The following is a 23658-nucleotide window of genomic DNA, read 5'->3' on the forward strand; positions in this document are numbered from 1 at the left end:
CCTCAGGGGACAAAGGAAGTGAGGGAGGTTTGGCTTCCACCCAAGTCACCCAGTGATATCCAGGGTTGGTTATGGTTGACTGGCTTTGCCTCTCACCATTCTGTATATGCTCTTTTAAGATTGGGACTCTATTACAAAGTCTGGTCTTTCAGTTAAGGCCATATAATCAATGGGATCCCCCTACTTGAAGTCTTTCAGATGCTGTGAGTTGAGTCTCATAATTGCTGCCCATTCAATACTCGGGCAATGGGGATTTGGCAATAGAAAAAACACTGTGCAAACTGTGGAGGTGTCTTTGAATTATCGTATGTTACAGTTGGATAGGGCATTTTAACTTACGGAGCTCTTTGCCATCCATTATCTTATTTAATTCTCAAATTATGAACAAGGCAAAATAAGAATTATTATCCTCACTTTCAAGATAAAGAACCAGACTCAGTTCCAGGGGCTTGCTTGGCATCACATAGTTGAAGCTAGACCCAAGGCTTTTATTTCCACAACAGCTGGTCCACTTTCCACCTTAACCCAGGGAGTCAGTAATGATGAAGATTTTCAGAGTAGCCTCAGAGGTTATCGAGCATCTCTGTAGACATGGCTACAGATGTACACTGTGTTCATACAGCAAATCTGAAAGGATGGGGTGAGACTGTGTTTTCTGAGTAAAGATCCCTTTGTAAACATTGCTGCTGGTGATTATACTATCCTCTTATCCATAGACCTGTAATTGCTTTTGGTTTTGTAAACACTTTATGGTGCCCTCCTTCACCAATTATGCTTCAACCAACACCCCAGCCACAATTTTATTCCCCTCTACCCAAAGCTGGGGTTGGGGCATCAGAAGTGGGAGTGAAGCATGGAGTGCTGGAATAAAAAAGGTGAGATCATTAGGATCACAATATGCGTCTTCGCTAAGGGGACTCCAAACTGGAGTCAATGAATGATATACTCCAGGGGGGGGCATATGGCAAACAAGAATGCACGCTCCTTCTAAAATTGGCATCCAGTAATCAGTTCCAACTGATGCTGCCATGATTCTAATCAGGCCCAAAATTGACAGGTCTTGAGATATTTTTCCAAGAGAATCTGGAAATCCAGAATTTTGCATCACTTTTCCTGACTGGATCGTTAAATATTAACAGCAAATACAAACATTTTAAAATCACTGCAGACCAAAAAAAAAAAAAAAAAGCAAAACTTTGTGAGTCTCTTTTGCAACCTCTGCTCTTTATAACTGTGAGTAAACTGGGTATTTTTAGGAGAAATGCACCAGGACAGAGATGTGGATAGATGTAGCTTTATTTCCTGCAAGCTCCTGCATCTTTTCCATCTTTGTGAGAACAGAAAGACGGAAGGGATTAAACAGCTGGAACCAGCATACATACAGAGCTACCAAATTATCACTCTTAGTTGTGACAATTTGCGTATCTACTTTTCCTCCTTCTAAGAATAGTTCTCACCTCTCTCCTGTCTATTGCCTGGTGGATGAGACCTGTATGCCTTCCTGTGGGCATCCACAGATCGCACGCTGGGGCAAGGACAATATACAGACCTCTGCTCACTAGCTAACACCACACTCTCCCCTCTCGTCCAGGAAAGTGTATTGAAGTCTAAATAAGTGAGAATGCTAAAAATAACACAATGGCTTTTACTGACTTTATTTTTTTTAAGTAAATTCATCATAATCATTGATATTTTATCTACCATTGATAATTACTTACTTGTGACACAACTCACAAATGTTGGGACAGCACGTTTAAGAAATATTTTTAAAAACAAAAATAAATTTGAAGATGCGTTGCTAAGCTTCCCAGACAGACCAGCACTCCCTGCCTCTGGGATCATCAGCCAAGGCATGGTGGGCTGGGTTGACCCCCCCAGCTCATACAGTCATATTTAGAGTATCTGGGACAAGGGTCTTAGGAACTTCACCAGAGACATTTGGACCCTTAAAATAGGACAGGAGAAATAAAAGACCTTTTTCTCCAAAGCAACCAGTGAGTTAGAGTCCAAACATTTTCATCTAACTGGCAACAGGGAACCCCACTTGGACTGGTGCTTGGATGATGCTAAGTCAAGTCCTGCTCAGTAGCAAAAACCAAGAAGGAGCCCACGTAATCCACAATCTTTCCTCCGTGAATTGATCCAGAAGATGCAGAAACTGAACCCCAGTGCTTTCCCTGTTACCTCCTCATTTAGGATGATCTGTTTCTTTTCCATTGCAATAGAAAATAAAAATTCAAAACACAGAATAGAAACCATACTCAGAAAGAAGACAGAGACAAAGAGGTGACTGGCAATTTGATGGCATACATCTCCTTGGGAGAAGGTGTCTGAATCTTAAAGTCAGACGATGACAAAAACGAGAGCAGAAACAAGTCTATTTTTTCTCTAGGTCACCATAGGGAACCAATCTAACCTATTTACAAGTGGTCTCAGGGGAACTATCTTTAAATAGCTATCTTGTCACCATCCTTTTCGTCATCTTCCACGATTGCTTTGGGTTTCTCGTCCCTGAGCAATGTCACACCTGCAAAACAAAGCACAGACCTGCAATTAAGTGTCTCTAATTAAAACATTAGGCAACCTTGCTGATAGACACAGTACAAAGGAGCATGGCAACCCAGAAACCTTAGTGTCTACAAGGCTAGCTGCTAAAAGTGCCAACCCAGAAAGGGAGCTGGGTGGCTTTATCTGGCCTTCCCAGAGGTGCTCAATGAGGACACTATTCTGGTTACAAACGGATGCACCACCTGGAAGTCAGAGGCAGCCTTCATCTTCTTCTCTAAGTTCTGCTCCTAAGCTTGCAGCATGGAGGGATAGAAAGTAACCAAGTGCTTTGCACTCACAGTTCTGCCACTCACTTAATCTGTGTCGGGCCAGAAAACACATTCACATCTAAGTCTTCTCAATATAAAATGAGGACAGTAACAATTATTATAAAGGATTATTGTGACAATTAAATAAGATATATGTCACAATATCTTATTGTGCAACTAAACAATATCTTATAGAGCAACTAAATGTCGGCTTTTCCTTTCCCTTTAATATTTGCTTGTTTATTTACCTTTCGAAAAGAACTGGTAAGCCTCAAGAAGTCAAACTTAAAAGCATTTTACATCCAGGGAAATATTGAGCTCAGGCTCTGGACATGCCATTTCCAAATGTCAGTACTGTACCAGGAGGTGATGACGTTCACATGGTTTGGAGCAAAATGAGAAAATAAGGAAAGTGTACTGAGCTTTTCATATGGCTGTATGCCTACACTTTTAAAAGCTGTTCTTTATTTTGAGATTATTTTTTCTTCTTTTGGGGATTAAAATATCCTTTGTTTTATGAAATTTTAGAGATGTTAGAAGGTTTTTAAAATGCAGCCTTATAAAGCAAAATAAAAAGTTGCTATTCCTATGTTGGGCTCCACAGTATTTTGTTTAAAAAATGTACTGGGCCAGGCATGGTGGCTCATGCCTATAATCCCAGCACTTTGAGAGGCCGAGGTGGGCGGATCACCTGAGGTCAGGAGTTAGACAGCAGTCTGGTCAACATGGTGAAACCCCATCTCTAGGAAAAACACAAAAATTAGCCAGGCATGGTGGCAGGCGCCTGTAATCCCAGCGACTCATGAGGCTGAGGCAGAAGAATCCCTTGAACCCAGAGACAGAGATTGCAGTGTGCCAAGATTATACCACTGTACTCCAGCCTGGGCAACAGGGCAAGACTCCATCTCAAAAAAAAAAAAAAAAAAAAATTACTGGTCTCTGAAATTCGGAAGTCTGAGCACAATTTCCTGGACTGATCACCCCAGAAAGGACCAGCCAATAAGGGTCACATGGTTCTGCTCATCCTGTGAAGTAGAAAGTAAGGTCATTTAATGAAAGGTCAAAAAGCTGTGATGGAAGGCCAGTCCTCCATGGTCCCCATCATCTCACTCCAGCCAGCTTCCCCACCACTGCCTCGCACTGCCTCCTTCCTTCTTTTCATAATGAGAGGCCTTCCAGTTCATGAAGCATTTTATAAAGATCTACACTTGAGAAAGAGAAGCTGTGCACCATAAGAGGCCTTTCTACCACACTGGACTCCATTCAACAGCAGCAAATTAATGAAAACTATGTGTTGATCTTAATGACTATTCATTTGTTTCAGTTCCTAGTTTGTTCACATGGGTTCTTTACCAATTAGCTGGTATTTATTGGAGGAGAAAAACAATTTCAAGAGTCTGGCTGAAACCACAGCTTTTGCATAAATCACTTATGAAACACAGTGGGAGATATTTCTCGTACACCAGCTGCACAGAGATTTGGATTTCTGTTTGGAATTAAGGCTAGCATGGCAGGAGAACATAGAGTTAGCTATGCCGAGCCCCAAATTTTTCCATCCTTCCTTCTTTGATATCTCTTCACATTAAGCCAAAATGGAGTTGATTCAAAGTGGGCAAGAGCCTTTAAGTTCCCAAATGCAGATCAACTTTCTGGTTACTTTTGGTACCCTGGAAACTTAATCATACGAGAATCTGCTCCTCGCTGACTCCCCCAAAAGTTCCTGCTATTTCAGGAATAAGAAAAGCCTGTTAAATCATCACAGCCAGCCCTTCCCAAAGTAGGCTGGGCTGTCCACAGGAGCACAGGAGATAATTTCAAGTAGAGGGTGAACCAGCATTTTATATTAATATAGTTAAGAATTAATTTTAATGTCTTATAATGAAAAAATATATGGTAGCTCATAGAAATCTTGATTTCTTGGATATCATTGCTTAGGATGAGCCTTAAATCAGGAGTATCTACATGTCAGCACTGCGTTCTTGTTCTTGATGCTTTGGTGACATGAAGATGGACTGGGTTTGGGAAGCACTGGTCTGGTTTAACCTCCTTCTGACCCTCATGCTTTCAGGGGAAGCAGAGGTGCACCATTAAAGGAATATGCAGATCCTGAAACCGGAAAGCTTTGCCTTTGGTGATCATTAAGCCTTGAGCACTCACTTAACCTATCTGAGCCTCAGTTTATTCACCCATAAAATTGGAGAACAAGTAATTTGTATATTCCACAATGTGTGATGTCCCCAGATAGACTTAGGCCCACATTGTGGCTGCAGTCACATCATACATGAACCTCTGTTACAGCATATTTCACATTGTAGGAAGCACCGGACAACACATCCTTCTCCCCTATTGAACCATGAGATTCTCTAAGGATATGCTAACATCTGGCACAAGACTTAAAATACAGTAGGGATTTAACAAACGTCATTTCCTTCCCTTCATCCTCTCTCTATACAGAAGAGTTTAGGGAACTTGGCTGCTTGTAAGAGCTTAGTGGGTTTTAAGACCAAGGCTGCCAGTCCGAAGTCTCCAAGGGCCAATCAGCTTTGCAGCAAGCTGTTTTAGAGCACAATCCCACCCAGAGCACCAGCTAAAATAGTTCATGCACATTACATTATGGTCTCAGGGAGCCAGGGCTAGGATACCACCTCCTCTGATAAGTCACACTAGACAGAATGTTCTATTCCCAGCAAGACAGAAGCCGTATCACTTTCAATGGACATCCTGGTCCCTTTCTCGTGTAGAAGTGCAGGATTTTGATCTTTGATGTCCCAAACTGCCCAAATGTCCACAACTCATGGACAATTTTCTAGGAGGATTCTCTTCAATGCTTCCAGCCTCATTATGCCTTTTTCATGGTTCCATTTGCGACAAACCTCTAATAACACTTCTTTCGCTCTGAAGCAGGCCTTGGTTACCCAGATCTGACTAGTCAGAACCAATGCTCTCTGCCATGCAGTCACTGAGATGAGGGCCCCTGGCAACCATAGGCCAAGCTGGGAGCAAGCCTGAGTCTGGCAGAGAAGCTTGAGATGACCCCTTTGAAGGGCTGTGCTCGCAGTTGGAACCTGTCAAGTAAGCTCATTAACTAAGGGGAGTGAAGGTAGTTAGCAAGAGATTTAGAAGAGAGACTGGATCCTTGTCCAGTTTTCACTTGCCAAGGGCTAATGAGAGATGTCTCCAGAGTGTATTTGTCTGTGAGTTTCTCTCAACACCCTTATTAGAACCAATGTGAGTCCTTCTGAACATCTGCCGAAGGCTCTATCCTTATCAGCTTAACTACCATTTCGATTACTGCCAAATCTTTAGCTACTAAAAGGCGCTTCAAAAATAAAGTACTTCAGCTAATATGCTAATGAAATATAGAATCACACAATATCTGTAATTGCACTTACTTATGATATAGAGATTTGCTGATTCAAGGAATTCCATAATGTGTACAGAGGCTATGGCTATACAGCCTCTCCCCGTCCCCACCCCCAACTCTTGTTTACTCTGTGTTGTTTGATAAACATTTTTGATTCAATAGAGAAGCTACTCTCTTAGGATGTAGATATTGGGATGTTGGCAGCTCTCATGTCAGGTAAATGAGCTCAACCCATTAGGAAGTTCCTTGAATCAGCAGGTTTATACAGAGAAGTAAAATGCTGTGGCTTAGACAATTCTCACCTTCAGAAATGGTTTGATTTATCTCACAGAATATAAGATTTAATAGAGAATGGAAGGAACTAACATTTGTTGAGAGTTTTTGATAGCCAAGAATTCTGCCAAGTGGTTTATGTACTTTATTTAATTGTGTTAACAATGCTGGGAGACATATTTATGGTCCCCTTTTAGATTTATGGGCAAAATGAAGAAAGTTTTACAGTTTATGTTAATTGTCCAGGATCACAAAGCTAGTATGGAGCAGAACCAGGGATGAAACCTAGACCTTTGTGAATCCAAAGCCCATGTTCAATTTTGTATACTAGGATGACTCCCTGCCCGTAAATATTTTTGTTTCTCTACCAAGTCTTCTCCTAGAAGGTCTTCAATAAAAACAGATACAAGCATGAACAGAAAATAATCAGTCTCCATTAGGTATTGCAAAATTGTGATTGCCAGATAAAATATCAAACCAGCATATATGTAGTGAGTATTGCTATGTAGAAGTGATTGGACTAGATATGAAGATCAATACCAGAAACATAAGGCAGTCACAGCCAGTCCTCATGAATTCATCATGCAAGTTGTTGATGTAAGTCAATTTAAACAGCAGCGACAATACAGGCAACAAGAAGAATAAAGACAATACTAAATGAGATGACAAAGTTTTGTGTATTTGCATGCTGTGACTAATACAGAGTTAGTTAAGAATAGAAAACAGTCATTTTGGACCTGAAGGAGTCTGATAGCAGAGGCTTTGAGCTGGATGACTATTGAAAGGTAGTTGGGACCTGGACAGAGGCAGAGCCTGAGGGAAAACATGTGATGGATTAGAGGATTCACCTAGGTAGGAATGCATTTAACCTATGAGAAACACAGATGAGGGAGGTTCAGAGCTTCCCCTGGTCCTTGGGCCATTTCTCCATTACTCATGCTCTGTACCACCCTGCCTAGCTCTGCTCCTTCCTAGCAAGTCTGAAAACATGTGACCCTGCCTATGCTTCTATTTTCTTCTCATCTTGTTTGGAAACAACAATCTATTGGTAGAGACAAAAAAAAAAAAAAAAAAAAGGTGAAATGTTGATTTAAGCCATATCACAATTCTAAGGCAGAATTTCCCATATCGTAGCATAACCTATAGAATGACTAGACTAGTAAAACTAATAGGTAGTACCAAAACAAGTTCTATGAAAAATAGATCAGATCTGGGTTATACAAAGTCAAAGTGATTCCTTTTGCAGGACTTCTAAAAAATTTTATTACAGGCATACCTCAGAGATGTTGCAGGTTCTTCCAGATCACTGCAATAAAGCAAATATCACAATAAAGAGAGCCATACAAATTTTTTGGTTTCCCAGTGCACATAAAAGTTAGGCTTACACTATACTGTAGCCTACTAACTGTGAAATAGCATTATGTCTTTAAAAATAATGAGCGTAGCTTAATTTAAAAATACTTTTTTGCTAAAAAATGCTAATGATTATCTGAGTCTTCACCTGAGTCTTAGAGAGGCTTGCCTCAATGTTGACGGCTGCTGACTGATCAGAGAGGTGGTTGCTGAAGGTTAGGTGGCTGTGGCAATCTCTTAAGATGACAGTGAAGTTTTCTGCATTGATGGACTCTTCCTTTCAAAGTAGATTCTGCTCTAGTATGTGATGCTGCTTGAGAGCATTTTACTCACAGCAGAACTTTTTTCAAAATCGAGTCAATCCTTTCAAACCCTGCTGCTACTTTATAAACTAAGTTTATATAATATTCTAAACCCTTTGTTGTCATTTCAACAATGTTCATAGCATCTTCACCAGTAGTAGATTTCATCTCAAGAAACCACTTTCTTTGCTCATCTCTCAGAAGCAACTCCTCATCCATTCAAGTTTTATCATTAGATTGCAGCAATTCAGTCATATCTTCAGGCCCCACTTCTAATTCTAATTCTCTTGCTATTTCTTTTGCAGTTGCTTCCTCCACTGAAGTCTTGAACCTCTCAAACTCATTCATAAAGGTTGAAATCAACTTCTTCCAAATTCCTGATAATTTTGATATTTTGACCTCCTCCCTTGAGTCACAAATGTTCTTAATGGCATCTAGAATACCAAATTGTTTCCAGAAGGTTTTCAATTTACTTTGTCCAGATCCATCAGAAGGATCACTATCTATAGCAGCTCTACATTTGCAAAACATGTGTTTCTTAAATAACAAGACTTGCAAGTTGAAGTAACTCCTCGATCCAAGGGCTCCAGTATAGATGCTACATTAGCAGGCACGAAAACAACATTAATCTCCTTGTGTGCCTCCATCAGCGCTCTTGGGTGATGACGTACATTGTTAATGAGCAGTAATAATTTGAAAGGGGTCTTTTTTTGGAGCAGTAGGTCTCAACAGTAGGCTTAAATTATTCAGTAAATTATGCTGTAAACATGTATGCCTTTATCCAGGCTTTGTAGTTCCATTTACAGAACACAGGCAGACTCAATTTAACATAATTCATAAGGGCCCTAGGATTTTCAGAATAGTAAATGAGCATTGGCTGCAACTTAAAGTCACCAGGGCATTATCCCCTAACAAGAGAGTTGGCCTGGCCTTTGAAGCTTTGAAGCCAGGCATTGACATCTCCTTTCCAGCTAAGAGTGGCCTAGATGGCATCTTATTCCAATAGAAGGCTATTTCATCTACATTAAGAAACTATTGTTTAGTGTAGCCACTCTCACCAATTATCTTAGCTAGATTTTCTGTATCACTTCCTGCAGTTTCTACATCAGCATTTGTTGCTTCACTTTGCACTTTTATGGGAGATGGCTTCTTCCCTTAAATATCGAATCAAATTCTGCTACTTTCCAACTTTTCTTCTCTGTTAGCTTCCTCCCCTCTCTCAACCTTCATGTAATTAAAGAGAGTTAGGACCTTGTTCTGGATTAGGCTCTGGCTTAAGGAAGGGTTGTGGCTGGTGTGATCTATCCAGACCACTGAAACTTTCCCCATATCAGCAATAAGGATGTTTCACTTTCTTATCGTTCCTGTGTTCACTGGAGTAGAACTTTTAATTTCCTTCAAGAACTTTTCCTTTGCATTTACAGCTTGGCTCTTGGCTAACTGGTTGGTACAGGAGACCTAATTTTCAGCCTGCCTTGGCTTTCAACACGCCTTTCTCACTAAGCTTAATCATTTCTAGCTTTTGATTTAAAGTGAGAGACGTGCAACTCTTCCTTTCAGTTGAACACTTAAGGGCCCCTGTAGGGTTATTGATTTGCCTTATTTCAATATCTTTGTGTCTCATGGAATAGGGAAGCCAGGGGAGAGGGAGAGATATGGGGGAATGGTTTGTCAGTGGAGCAGACAGAATACATACACCACTTATAGATTAAGTTCACAGTCTTATATAGGTGAGGTTTGTGGCACCCCAGAACAATTACAATAGTAACATCAAGCATCACTGATCACAGATCACCTTAAAAGATATAATAATAATAATAATAATAATAAAATTCTAAACAGTGCAAGAATTACTAAAATGCAATACAGAGACATGAAGTTAACATGTGCTATTGAAAAAAATGGTGCTTGCTGCTGGAAAAATAGACCTGCTAGATGCAGGGTTACCACAAACATCCAATTTTGTTAAAAAAAAAAATCAAAATCTGAAAAGCACAAAAAAGTGAAGAAAAATGGAATGAGGTAGGCCTATATTTAATTAACACTGCAAACCTCTAGTATGGAAATATCACCCTGTAACAATTCCTTCTCCCCTTGGGAAACAGTCAGACTTAACAAACTGTGACTGTTGTGTATTATTCTTAAATCAGTTATTCCAAGATCTCTGGACCCCTTGACCCATATTAAAACTGCTCTGAAAGAAGACAGAATACTGCCAAAAAATCATCTGTGAAGGCCCTTTCACTGGGAAACCGTGCTGGCTTGCTCCCCTCTCTGTTAGAAAACAGGAACAGCTTTATCCTTCATGTCCCAGTGAGGTAAGAGAGCTGTGATGGGCCATCACAGTTGACTCAGTGTTGAATGAGGTAATGACTGATGCAGGATGTTACTGAGGGCCAACAGATCCTGCCCAGGGAAATAATGAAGGCAGACCTCACAACCTTTCCTCTTTCTGAGCGAGTCATCTTCTGGTGTCCAATTTGCCTGACTGTGAGTTTTAGAGAAACCTCTTTTTCCTGCTTTAGCACCAAATATTTAATTATCTCTCCCACCTAGAATATAAACACCATGAGAGCAAGGACTTTATCTTTGGGATTTGTTTTCCAGTGTATGCCCAGTACTTCAGCTATGCCTGGCACACAGTAGACACTCAATAAACATTGACTGAGCAAAAGCCAAAGACATCACTGCCTTAGGACTCTTGGATTTATCTTTCCTGTCTCAAATACTCTGCTCAGTTACCCCCATGGCACACCCACGTTTTCCTGAGGTCTCTGCTTAAATATCCCTTCCTCAGAAAAGGTTTCTCTGTGCACCTTGGAAATCTAAAGAAGCAATTTCTATCTCCCATTCTTCATCTAACTAACTTTATTTTCTTCACAGCATTTATTCCTAGAAGACTTTCTATTACGTATTTATCTATATGGTTATTGACTTTCTTCCAGTACCACTGCCTAGAACAGAGCCCAGGACATGACAAGTACTCAGTAAATATTTGTTAAAAGAAAGAAGACAGTTTGAAGATTAGACTTCTGCATGTCCTAAACTCCTTGTACTTTTAGCACATGTGCATGATCTCAGAAGCTTGTATGTAGTCAGCGCTTAGAAAAGCTGGTACGTAGAAATGTGTGTGTGTGAAAGAGAGAGAGAGAGAGTTGTCCCTGGCATGACTAGGTGGGGTCATAAACCCACCATTCATCTTGGTATACAGGTAAGTGGTGAACACGACGGGATGGATAGAGGTAAATGGATGTGGGAAGAGAAGAAGAGGTGGAGGAACAAGGACAGAAGTGCAGAGAACACAAATCCCATTGAGCATAGAACCAGAGCCTCTAATGTAGCGGGGGATCTCAAGCCCCTGACTGTTTTTGTCGTGATGTCTTCTTCTGAGCTGTTTTTTCAATTTTTTTCTTTATTAAATGAAACAGTGGGGAAATAGTTTTATAACAACAGCCAAATTTTATCTTCTCCCCAGAGTGTTTCTTCTATCCCTATAATGCTAAAATTCCAAACTACAGCGCAGATCAGTGAAAAACTGCCCGAAGGTGAGATAGACCTGGGTTTGAGCCCCAATTCTGCCACATTTTAGTGTTTGATCTTGATCATAATTTTATCTCTTCATTTATCCATCTAGTCATCTCATCTTTGATCCAACCAATTAGCCAATTAGTCATCTATCAATTTTATCCACATAAGACTTTAAAGCAGATGAGTAAGTTAATTAAATTCTCTCAGTTTCTTAATCTGTAAAACGAGATAATAGCCTCTCTATTACATTAGTTAATTTATAAAAATCCATGAGACATGACAAACTGAGTGCCTAACATTTAGTAGAAACTCAATAAACATTAGCATATTTTCCCCTCTGTCACTCCCCCAACACAACCATCTGTATAAAATGCACACATACACACAGAGCCATACTCTAGTCATGAATGTACATGTCTTATTCCCCAACTTGCACTTGTCAAGGACAAGGACTATATCTCACAGAGCAGCTCCTTTACAGACTGGGGCTGTACTCATAGTTCAGTATGATTTTTTGTTTGTTTGTTTGATTTGACACATATTAAGATAGCTATCCATATTTCTGCATCTCTTTTTCTGTCTCTCATTTTGAGGATTTGGCCAATTAGTCCAAGTATCTCAGGAGAACCAGTCATAAGACCCAAAATCTGTGGAAGCCTTGGGAGGAGGGCATTCCAGCTCTTCTCAAGGACCCATGACATTTCTATTCCGTTGGCTCAGTGAATTCAGCCAGCTCTGCTGAGGCATGAGTAATGCTCTGACCCTTTCCCATCCCCAGATCAGCCTCTGGGGAGCTACTAGTGGAGATAAACCTAAAAGGTAGCAGTGAGTGTGGCTTCTCCCCAGAGCACTTCAGCACAATGCAGCTTGCTGGGCCAGGACAATGGCCAGGCCTTGGGGACCTCCAGATGGTAAGGCTCTTGACCTGTCCCTGTCACCCCCTGCAAATGCCCTGCACCAGCTTTTTTACCTGCCGCAAAGGGGGACATGTGCAGGGCAGGTGTGTCTTTTCTCCTTGGCTTTTTCTGTTCCAGGTCAGTGTTATGAAGAGCAGGAATCATTTTGCCCTTTGGATGTCTCTCTTGAACATCATATCTTTTAATTAAATGTTCTGAAAACACACCTGCATGGTTAGGGGAACACAGAGAGAAACAGGGTCAAATACATATATTCTAATATATGAGGACTATGCATATTTATAGACATCTGGTGAAGACAGTCAATATAGCTTTCCAAACTTACTTTAATAAAGCAAGTCTTTTTAATAAGAAGCATTAGTATTTATTGAGGCTCCACTAGGAACGTTGTCCATACAAAAGGTTTCGCATGCTTGATTTTATTTTAGCCTCACAAAAACCCTGAGGAATTTAGTATTATGGCCACCATCACATAGCTGAGGGAAGTGAGGCAAAGAAATGTGCCCAGGGTATTACAGCTCATAGGTGTCCGAGAGCAGTTGAGCCCAAGTTTTTCTGCCTCCAAATCCCATCCTCTTCAGTCAGAGAGGTTCATTTGATGTACTGCAAACTGTGTCTGCACACTTATGCCCTGATACCTCTACCCTCCTGCTTTCTCACCTCTATGCTACAGTGAAATTTTTCTCCGTCATTGAGTAACTCTCTAAAAACAGCCTCTTGCATAAAATTTTCCACAATTCGCTACCCACACTGAGCCCCAATGGTCCTTTTTAAGAACTTCCTTATGATGTCACTTCTTACTGCATATTTCAGCTATTATGTGCTGTTGTTATTTCTTAGAAAACTGAAAGATCATTCCCAGAAAGATCTATGTTTCATTTGCTTTGCAACCCTCAAGGTGTGCTGTGAACAGAGATGACAGTAAATTAGTGACCAAGAGGGAGGGAGAAAAGAAAGCAAAGCAAGGCAAAACTTTTGAGAATAAGAGAATGTCATGCATCACATCCAAGGGTGTTACAGAGACATGTTAGCTGTTTGCCAGACTGCTTTGCTTTTCTCTTGAGCATTGAGCTGGACCCAGTTCCCGACTTTCCTCATTGTCAGGTGAGGCCTAGTGACTGATGAAGGCCTGGTTCATGTAAATCTCCCTGCCAGTCCTCCACTCTGTCTACCTCCCATGCCTGCTGGACGTTGGTACTCATCGTGACTGTGGAAGCTCGTGGTGACTTTGTTCACCATGTGTTTATGATGTCAAAACACATCAGACTGGTTCCCTGAATGACTCTTTGGAGCAGAGCTTGCCTTCATACCCCATGATTTCACTATTGGTAGGTAAAAAAATAAACTTTTATTGTATTAAGCCCCTAATATTTTAGAATGTATCTGTTATAGCAGCTTGCTATATTGTAACTAACACAGAGATACAGAGGTGGCTAGTGCACAAATTACTTTAAAATACCTGAATGTTTAAGGAAAAATGTGTACGACCAATGCAACCTAGTTGCAAGTGGCTCTCCTTTAGAGCTGTGCAGATGACTTTGTCCATTACCTGGTATGAAAGGCGGGATGTGCAGCGCCGGTGTATCTTTCCTCCTTGGTTTTTTTTGGTCTGACTCAACATTCTGGGTGGCCTGTACATTTTTTCCCTTTCTAGGCTTCTTTTTGAGATCACAGTCCTTAATGAACTGGTCTGAAAGATCACCTAATTTTGACAGGATACAAAGAAATAAAGAATATAACATGACTAAGGAACCAGTCACAAACTGTTTGGTTCCTAATTACAATTGATGATGGTGCAGAGGTGATTTGGCCTTAAAAGGAAAAGTGTTTATTTATTATGGCCTAGTCTACAAAGGACTTTATTAGCCTTGCATACATTCATATAACAAAATCGAAAACTAGAATTCTGTAAAACTCCAGATTAAGGAAATTCAAATGGATGGATCACTGAGGCAAAGAAAACTTAAAAAATATGGTCCAGCAAGCCACACAGTGGGTTTGAGTTAACTTTCTGATGGGAGAATAGGCTCTCTCTGCTGAACGTGCCTCTATTCTTTTTGCTCAAGACTTGCTGTCTTTGGAGACCCCAAGGGCCAGTACGAAACCTAAATTTCCCTCGATCTTGGAAAGGTTCCCTCGGTCCTCAGTGAATTTCTCACTTGACTTCATCATTGTGCCAGCTCCATTCGCCTGGTGATCCAGGCCTCAGGTTTCATATTTGTCTTTTCACTGTTCCTGGCTTTGTAACCCTCCTATTTGCCCATCCTAACTCAAGATCCTACTGTCTTCTAACTCGTTTCTTTACTTTTCTCAATCCTCTGCATTACCCCACCAGAACTTTGAAGACTGGCTTTTACATCGAGTCCATCAGAAGTCGTTATGGGTAATGAATCCAATCTGATCATGCCCTGCCCATTCAAGTCTCTCCTCTGCTCCCTCTTACTCCTCTGTCCTTTGTGTTGCTCTGCTTTGGGCTTCGCTGTCATTGTTTCAGCAATGGTTCACTGTTCCATAATGGTTTACCCCCTGCTCCAGACACAGCCTTTCTGGAGATTAAGGATTACAGTCTTTTTGTAATTTTATTCTTAATTGCCTCTCCCTCCATTAAATGGATGTTGAATGGTTAAGTGGGGTCAAGTTGATCTGAGTTCAAACATGGACTCTTGTCATTTTCTAGTTCTGAGAACTTGGACCTTCATTTCTGGAAACTTTAATGTTCTCCCAACATTTAGAGTGGGGATAATACTAATATTAAATCAGTGTGTGTATGTGTGTGTGTGTGTGTGTGTGTGTTTGTGTGTATGTGTGTGTGTGTTAAGAGACAGAGCTAAATTTGTTAATGTTTGTAAAGCATCTGATACATTTGATATATTTCAGATGTCCCAAAATATTCACTCTGGCCATTGCTCACCCTCTAACCTTCCTCTAAATTTAGGGGAAAGCTTCCCATCTTCATAAATCTATCTGTACTAACTCCAGTCCTGAAGGTTCGTTCTTATTTTCTTAATATTCACAGCATTTTTGTTCAAGTAACATATTTAAAAGATGATCTAGTTATTATTTCTGCATGTCTTCTCTGACCTCTTTACTGACAGGTGCCTTATCTTCTAACACTTCAGCAGCAATTAATAAATATTTGTTGAATGAGTGCTCGAATGAATAAACTGGAATATATTTTGTATAAGGAAACATTCTGTTAGGATTCAAAGAAGCCACAAGACAGTGAAGCTTTTTGTCTTCTTTGGAAACTCTAACTATGGCCTGGATATAGTCTGGATAGATCTACAGATATGAATAAATATGGAGAAATTTTAAAAGAGTAATTGGATATTTTAGTTCCTTCCCTTCCCCTTCATTTCCTTCTCTTCCTTCTCTCTTTTTTATTTAAAAAGTATTCAGGTAAATTTCTCTCTTTCCTTCTCTCTTTATTATTTAAAAATTATTTGGGTAAATTTCCTTAAAATGTTGAGGATTAAATGTGTTAAACTTTGGTGGGTCTAGATGCAACTCTGTTATTCATTCATTTATTACCCCTTTTCTGATTTTTCAATGCCTATGCTTTATCAGTTGTTAAATATGTACACCATCCCTGAACATATGATTTCATTGAGTTCTCCTGCTAAGTCTACAAGGGTGTTATACTCTTTTCTCCATGTTGAAGATGAGGAAACTGAGGCTCAGAAAGCCAAGTAAAAAGCTGAGGGGTACACTGCGGGCAGGTTATAGTATCAAGATTAAACCCAGCCTCTTGGGACTATGTATCCTAATGCCCGGCGGCAAACACAATTTTAAAAGTTTATTGCCACATAGCACAGCTAATCTTTCCCCAATATTTTACATGCCGTAGTCATCTGTTGAATAAATGAACGCTGCTCTGAATGGATACTGCCCTGCTGTGGGTCTCTGGAGGTACAAACCTGTCATGGGCGACAATTCAACCCCAGGATGCTGCTCAGTGCACAGCCATTTGCTTTAATTTTGACTTTTACTTCAATTGCACTTTTCCCCATTTTTGGAGAAATCTTGAACATAAAATATCTTGATGGCAAACGGGGAGAGGGGAGAGGAGGGGGGAGTCATAACCAGGCGAGGCATAGACAAAGACTATGAATATGCAAAAGGCCCATCCATCAAAAGTCTGAGTGTCTCATTTTTAGAAATGGGTAGAGGCAGAAATGTTTCTGGTATTTTCATTACAAAGGTTATGCAAAAAGTCAGTTCTGGAAAGGAAACAGATTGACAATAAAGCAGAAAAAGGCTATTTAAAATTCTGTCTTGATAGGCAAAGAGAGATATTTGAAATATTTTATTGGCGCTGCACATGGGGTAAAAGTGTGTCAGGAAATACTGGAAACAAGCTATACTGACGCATTCCATTTATTGCCTCAAAAATGCTATGCCTGGGACTCTGTCAGACCCAGAAAAAGAGGACGATATTTCCTCTCTCTCTCTTTCTCTCTCTCTAATGAACTTCTCACTGGTGCTTCAGCTAATATTTACATGGCAGACTCCACAGACCCATGGCTATTTGCCTGCCCATCTGGTGTTGGCTGTCACCAGAAGGCACAGACTATCAGGTTTCAGGGGGGCCTCTCTCTGACTTGCCTGCAAACCTAATGGCTGAGACACCTCTGCTCTGACTTCCATCACTGACATTCACAATCAATCATTTGTTTACCTAAGTGGCTGCAACGAGGGTCTAGCTTGTCCAGTCTGTCTTCTGAGAGTTCCAGTGGCTGCATTTGCTCAGTGGACATCATCAAATGAGGGTGGGTGGATATATTTCTTCTCCAGCACTAAGGAAGGATAAAAACAGTGAATAAATATGGCTCTGTTTATTCATTCATTCATTCATTTACTAAGTAAATATATTTGTTGAGCACTTGCTATTGTGTTCCCAGTTCAATCCTGTTTCTTTATGTATGCTTCTTAAACTTCCCTATTAGAAACTCTAAACTTGGGACTTAAGCCAAAATAAAATGAACCCTCACACTGACAGATTTATCGGTAATTGTCATGTATCAAATGTCCAATATTTGCCCTCTCTCAGAGACACTTTTAGAGTTTCAGAATGAGCAATTGTCAAGTCTGAATGAGAAGTGAGTTAGCTGAGAGTCACAGAAAATCATGGTTAAACCTTGCCTATGTTTTTTCTGTTGAGTTCTGCAAAGTAGGATTATGTCTACTTCACAGAAGAGGAGACAGAGGCTCAGAAAGTTTAATTAATTTAATCACATGTCTATTAAATAGCTAAGCCTATATCCAGGTCCAGTCCTGCTGGCTTCCATTAGACACCCGAGTCTCTTAAAAATAAAATGAGTCCTTTGAACCTGAATTGAATAAGGCTTCTGTTGTGGGGTTTTTGTTTTGTTTTGTTTTGTTTTATCATTACATTCTATAACTATTGTATAAAGTAAGGAGACTACCTCCCATCCACATTATGATGGTGGTAGAAACATGGTAGGAGAAAATCTGGGTTTTGGATAGATCTTTATTTTCTCCCTTGGGATTCCAGACATGAGAACAAATCTGTCTCCCTCCCCACCCTCCATTTTTCCTGGAAAGCAACTTTCCAGAGCTATCAGTTATAGCCATTGCCCAGGAGCAGTGGAAATCCAGAATGGATATGTGTCAGGCCTGAAGGAGAAATGCATTAGCTGAGATTTATAGAAAATCTTCATTAGAGCCTGGCTAGATTCTGTATATTGAGTTCTTTTTAGATAATTTATTACTCTTGTCCTACCATAGCAAGAGAGGTGGGGGAGGAATGAATAAGATTAAAATCACCCAACCAATTCTTTTCTTTTGAGATTCCTTGACAACCAGCATGCAGAGGAACACACAGCCAGTTGTGCTAATGTTTCAAGCTCATAAAATGAGTTCAACTCTGTTGTCTTTTGAGGAATAAACCGGTTTTCTCTGCAAAGGCGGAAGAGTCTCTTCCTTTATGTGCTGAGATCACTGGATAGCAGATGGAGCTATTAACTGATCACTTGAGCACGGCTTTTAGTGTCACTCTGTGCAGACTGATTGTACTGAGTGACTTCAGTAGAAATCAATTCAGACCATTGTTTTCAGTGTTTGTATAGAGATTGTCAACTCCCTGCGACCATCAGGAAGTACGCTGTTAGCTTGGATGGGCCATGGGAACATCATTCAGGATGAGTGCTGAGGTCTCAAGGCAGCATCAAATATGGTCTTACGCACGTATTTAACCAATGTTCTTCCACTTCAGGCAAAGTCACGGGCCCAGTCATACACATTATGTTGAAAATTATCCCATAGAGGATCCGGTGAAAATATTCATTCCTCAGAAGAAGAAACTGAGGCTCAAAAATCTTGAAATGACCTACCATTAGTAAAACACTTAGGATCAGAGTCATCATTTGAAGCTAGGCACTTACTGTCTACTGCAGGTCCTATCTGGTATTAGTACCTTTCTCCTTCCCCCCAACCCTTGAAAGGTAAAGTGTTTTTTAACTTGGATCCTATGGCTGTTCTTATGTGCCTAATAGCAGATTATTTATTTTGAATCTGGACTCTTGAGTCAAATAGACCTAGGTTAAATCTCAGCTCTTAAACTGAAAAGCCATACGACTTTGATGAAGTTGCTAAATCTTAAAGATGTAGTGAGAGTAAATGGAGCCTAATGCAATAGCATCATTTTTGCCCCCTCTCCCCACAAGCTAAGGCTGCTACAATAAAATTTGCAAAGGCTAACATCTTTGTGGTGCCCACACAGTCTGGCACCCAGAAACATATGTCCCTCTCTGTCCCCCGAGCTTACCCTGAGTTTCCTCATCTGAAAAATAGAGATAATAATACCTACTGGGCGGAGTAACTGTGAAAATGAAATAGCATAGCTGTATGCTGAGCACATTGTAGGCACAATTCAACTGGCAGCTATTTTTATGTAGTGTTGTCTATCTACCATGCTAGATTTTTGGCTAAGGAAGACCTGTTGTATAATGAAAAGATTCTAAAAAGCAATTGAACTTTTCTTTCAGATGCTAAGCCATGGGAGGTCCAGCCCTCCTCTGAGCAAAGCAGCTATGGCAGCACCAGACTAGAAAAAGAAAGCCTGCCTCTGGTCAATGAATTAAATAATCAAACATGTCAGAGGCCCCTGGACAAGGCGAGGGAAACTAGTGATTCATCACAAAACTGACACATGCTTCCTCCGCAGCATAGCTCATCTTGTCTATGGGAGAAACAACACTATTTTAAATCAGTGTGATTTAAAGAATGATGGTGGTGAACCAGCAAGACTGTTTGCTAAGGGGCTGAGAGACAATTTCCAGATCTGGGATTTTACATTACAAAAATATCCCATGCTGGGCAGGGATATGTTTTGCTCGTGGGATTAGAAGATACTTTTATCATGAATGATGTCATTACGGACTTCTTGGAAGAAAATTTTCGCACAAAGAAAAGAACAAGTAGGTAGACAGGAAAGACATTTGGAGTTTAGTATTGGCTTATTGATAATTGTCATAGCCTGTTAGTATAATGGCCCCATCTCCCAACTCACTCTCCATTTCCATCCTCAGTGAGAAGAGGTGCTCTTTATGAGTGAGCTGTTGTAAGACATGAGCCGGTCTAATTCTTGACATAGGAAATGGAATATTTCCATTTCCTATTCCTGACTCTGCCCACGCCTTTCTCTCTTTAATTCAGTCTCTATCCCAAGCAGGTGTCATAAAGGGATGCTATACTTATTGGGCTGCCCAGGGAAGGTTTCATCATCTTGCTGTAATTTGGGAACTTTCTAAGCCAACAGCTCTTTCTTTCATGCCTAAATAGTTGGTCCTCTGGGTCTTCAGGTTTCAACCAAAAGGCTAGGGCCTCCAGAGAAGCTTGTTGTCTAATACTTCACATTTGGGGGTGTTTCATAAACTGTGTCTACTACAAAGACTTGTGACTTTTTAACATCCTCGTGCCACTTATTGGTTCAGTGTAGGCTCTGAATTCTAACACTCACACAGAGACGTGGATTGCCACTGTCATTGCAGTATCAGCCACCCACCCTTATGACAAGCCTGGAGCCAAATGTGCTGTGGAAATCAGCACTCTTTAAATTATATAACAGCTCTAAAGGTGTCTCTAGGAGCACCAGCAATCACATCCATTATTTCTGCCGCAAAACTATGAATATTCACACTAAGCGACATAAAAGACAAACCACAAAAAATTCACATTCTTTCAGGTCAGGCTTTGCTACCAAATGAGTTTGTGTTGAACTTAACAACAAACCTTTTGGTTTTCAAAATGTTTCAGATTTCTTAATTAGAGAATGAAAGATTATTGATCTGAATTATTCTTCTGGTGGTGGTTGCTTGACAGAATGTAGGTAGTCAGTGTAGCATGCAAGATACCAAGAGATATGATTTCAGGATTTGAGAAAGGATTTCAGGACTTCAGATTTTAAACTCTTGTGACTTGCTCTTACTAATCCTTACCTTCCTTTTCACAAGGGACAAAACCTTTCTTTTCACAGAGAGACACTTGTAAATGCAAATACCACTAAGAGCAGCAATATGTAAATTGCTGTCACAATACACAGGGATTGTTAATGACAAAGGTCACCTTCTCTTTTGAGAACAAGACCTGAAAGGGGGAAGAAACTGGGTGCTAGAAAAGGGACCCCACTATATTGCAGAAAGGCAGGCACACCAGCAGAGCTGAAACACATTAGTTGGTTCGGTGTGTGGTCAAAAGCTGGTCTGGACATTTTGTCTTTTCTCTTATCATTGAGCAATTTTCTCAGTTGGATGTGAGAATATGTGTTTTAACTTATGGGAAGAAATTTCCTCTCACCTGTAAGATTGGATGCTGTGAGTCAATATAAAGTAGAAGCCAAGGTTTGGCTGCTTGTACCACTCTCTAGCTGGGTGAACTTGGTACAGTTACCTGTTCTCTCAAAAATTTAGTTTTCAAATCTGTTAAATGGGAAAGATAGTGGCTCTTCTCCAGGGTTGTTGAGAGTATTAACCATAGAATGTGCATGCATGGAGCCCCAAGCCCAGGTCCTGCACACACATTTTCCTGAGTGTAAGGGGCCTTCTTAGATCTTTCAGTCCTCCGTTTGTGATTATATGTCTATCTAAATTGATCCACCAGAATTATCTCCTTAACCCATCTCTGGCCTTCTCTGAAGCTGGCAATGAGATGAGAATAGTTCAAGACAAAAACCAACCGCAGAATACCCATTTCTAAGTCTTGGGAACATAATAAAACTGATTCTCAGAAGCAAGTTGACACTTAGCTTACCCTACGATATTCTAAAGAATATGCCCCAAAGTAATCAGGTCTTGATTCACTTGATGGAATTAAAAGGTAGAAGGTTGTATCCAGCCTATGTGGTGTCTCGTTAACGCACACTCTGGCTATGTAAAATACATTTTCATTGTCAAACCTCTTTTTAACCAGAGGATTGAATTCAGGTCAAAAAGTGCCATCTTTTAAAATCAGATTTGTTCATTTAGGAAACCTAAATTGGCAGTATTCCTGGAGGAGAGTCTGACTTAAAGTAGGGCATGGAGATGTGCTTTGAGACGCATACTTTCTGTACTTTCCCCAGCCTTGGAAGATAAACCTCTCTATCCTGTGTGAATATGCAGATACACCAACTTCATCTTGAAACTTTGCAAATGAGTTTGTGAGGACTCAGGCTTTTACAAAACACAGTTCCCTCCCTTGGAAGAATGACTTGAAAGTGGTAACTTTTTCTGCTCTCCACTCAACCCCAGCTTAGCCTTGCTCCCTGAAGCACAACCCCGTGCCACCAGCTACAGCCTTCTTTGTCCCAGTAACTTACTGGAAACTTGCTTTTCTCACCACAAAAGTTCTTGGAGTAAAAATCTGAAGCACTTACCAATCAGTGCAGATGCAGAGAAGAGAAGGCGAGAGACAGGGAGGGCGTGTGTGCTCACCGAAGCTGGGCCTGGCTCCTCTGCGGCAGTGGCTGCTGCTGGCCGGCTCCAGCTCCTCTTATCTAGGGACCAGCTGCTGCTGTTGCCATGGGGATGCTCTGTTTCACAGGCGCCAGGGCAAGGGGGATGGAGAAGGAAAGAGGACTAACATCTCCATCGCTGCTCTCCACAGCAATAATTGTACGTTACACAAGTACAATATAGAGTCGTGCTTTGAGTTTCCAGTGTGCACACCAGAGAAATTCAGACAAACCAGCTACATCATTAAATTCCCATGCAATAGATTTTTTGGCCTGATTTTGTAAATATGGAAACTGAGGCACAAAGAAGTTAAGTGATGTGCCCAAGAGAGACCACAGCTAATTTTGACTCTCAAACCTGTTTGAGTTTAAATCCAGAGTACTTTCAATAACCACTGCTCCTTCTCAAAGTACTATCATGAGGAGGAAGAGAAGGGTAGCTACTGCCAACATTTATTTAAGGCTACCAACATGCCAGACACTCTTCTAGAGACTTCACACATATCGACTTACTTAACCCTCATGCTAGCCTTGTGAAATGAGCTACTGTCATCATCCCATTTTATTGATGAGGAAGCTGGGGCTCAGAGTTACCAAATCATATGCCCGAGGTCTCCCCACAAGGTGAAGCTAGGGTTTGAATGGGGTAATGAAATGCTAGGGTCCACGCTCATAATCACTTTGCAATACCTCTCACCAAAGAGAGCATTTGAAACAGCACATAGCAAAGAAAGCAGCCCACAACTTTATAGGTTATGGTGTGCAGGTCAGAAAAACTTTCCTCCTTCAAAGGAACAAAGCCAAGTGTGCCAATATTAGGAATACATAGGCACTCATGAGTAGATGTTTAAGCAAGGTGGGGGAGAGGGGTGACATGCTGTCTTCTGGAGAGGAAGGGTCTATGTTTTGGGTCTGCTCACTGAAAGAGAGCCCACCCGGGTTTGGAGGAGCAGCAGTTTGGACTCCAAAGCAGGAAGGTCAGTCTGGGAGATCAGGTAGGTATCAGGACCCACTGGAAGGACTCCAGACCCCCTGATGGCAGCCAGTGGACTACCCAGTGATGCCCAAGAAATATGTTCTCACAGAAGATACATGAGCACCATCCACAGATCCACACTTTTTCCAGCCTTTCCCGAGGCTCCCTGCAGTGCAG

General features: G+C 40.8%; 1 protein-coding gene across 3 annotated transcripts; it reads right to left on the reverse strand.

Moving 5' to 3' along the window:
• Nucleotides 1–1639: 1639 nt before the first annotated feature.
• Nucleotides 1640–22519, reverse strand: PPP1R17 (protein phosphatase 1 regulatory subunit 17). 3 transcript variants are annotated; one of them, XM_045388993.3, is made up of 5 exons: nt 22428–22519; nt 17232–17349; nt 14103–14255; nt 12607–12759; nt 1640–2527 (listed from the first exon to the last, which is right to left on the reverse strand). In XM_045388993.3, exons 2-5 carry the CDS (start codon nt 17311–17313, stop codon nt 2448–2450), a joined length of 468 nt encoding a protein of 155 aa, XP_045244928.1. In that variant the 5' UTR covers nt 17314–17349; nt 22428–22519; the 3' UTR covers nt 1640–2447. The 3 variants fall into 3 exon arrangements, with proteins under 3 accessions (XP_045244928.1, XP_065398225.1, XP_073891374.1); XM_065542153.2 differs by lacking the exon at nt 14103–14255; XM_074035273.1 differs by lacking the exon at nt 12607–12759.
• Between the last annotated feature and the right edge of the window lie 1139 nt (nt 22520–23658).

The sequence above is a fragment of the Macaca fascicularis genome, chromosome 3 (genome assembly GCF_037993035.2).
Source record: "Macaca fascicularis isolate 582-1 chromosome 3, T2T-MFA8v1.1".
Taxonomy (NCBI): domain Eukaryota; kingdom Metazoa; phylum Chordata; class Mammalia; order Primates; family Cercopithecidae; genus Macaca; species Macaca fascicularis.

Excerpts from the sequence above, each read along its gene's own strand:
- PPP1R17 (XM_045388993.3), bottom strand. The coding sequence starts at position 17,313 with ATGATGTCCACTGAGCAAATGCAGCCACTGGAACTCTCAGAAGACAGA. Across the intron at positions 14,256-17,231 it reads CCCTCGTTGCAGCCACTTAG|GTGATCTTTCAGACCAGTTC; the intron begins GTAAACAAATGA and ends TGTCAAAATTAG. Across the intron at positions 2,528-12,606 it reads CATGTCCCCCTTTGCGGCAG|GTGTGACATTGCTCAGGGAC; the intron begins GTAAAAAAGCTG and ends TTTGTTTTGCAG.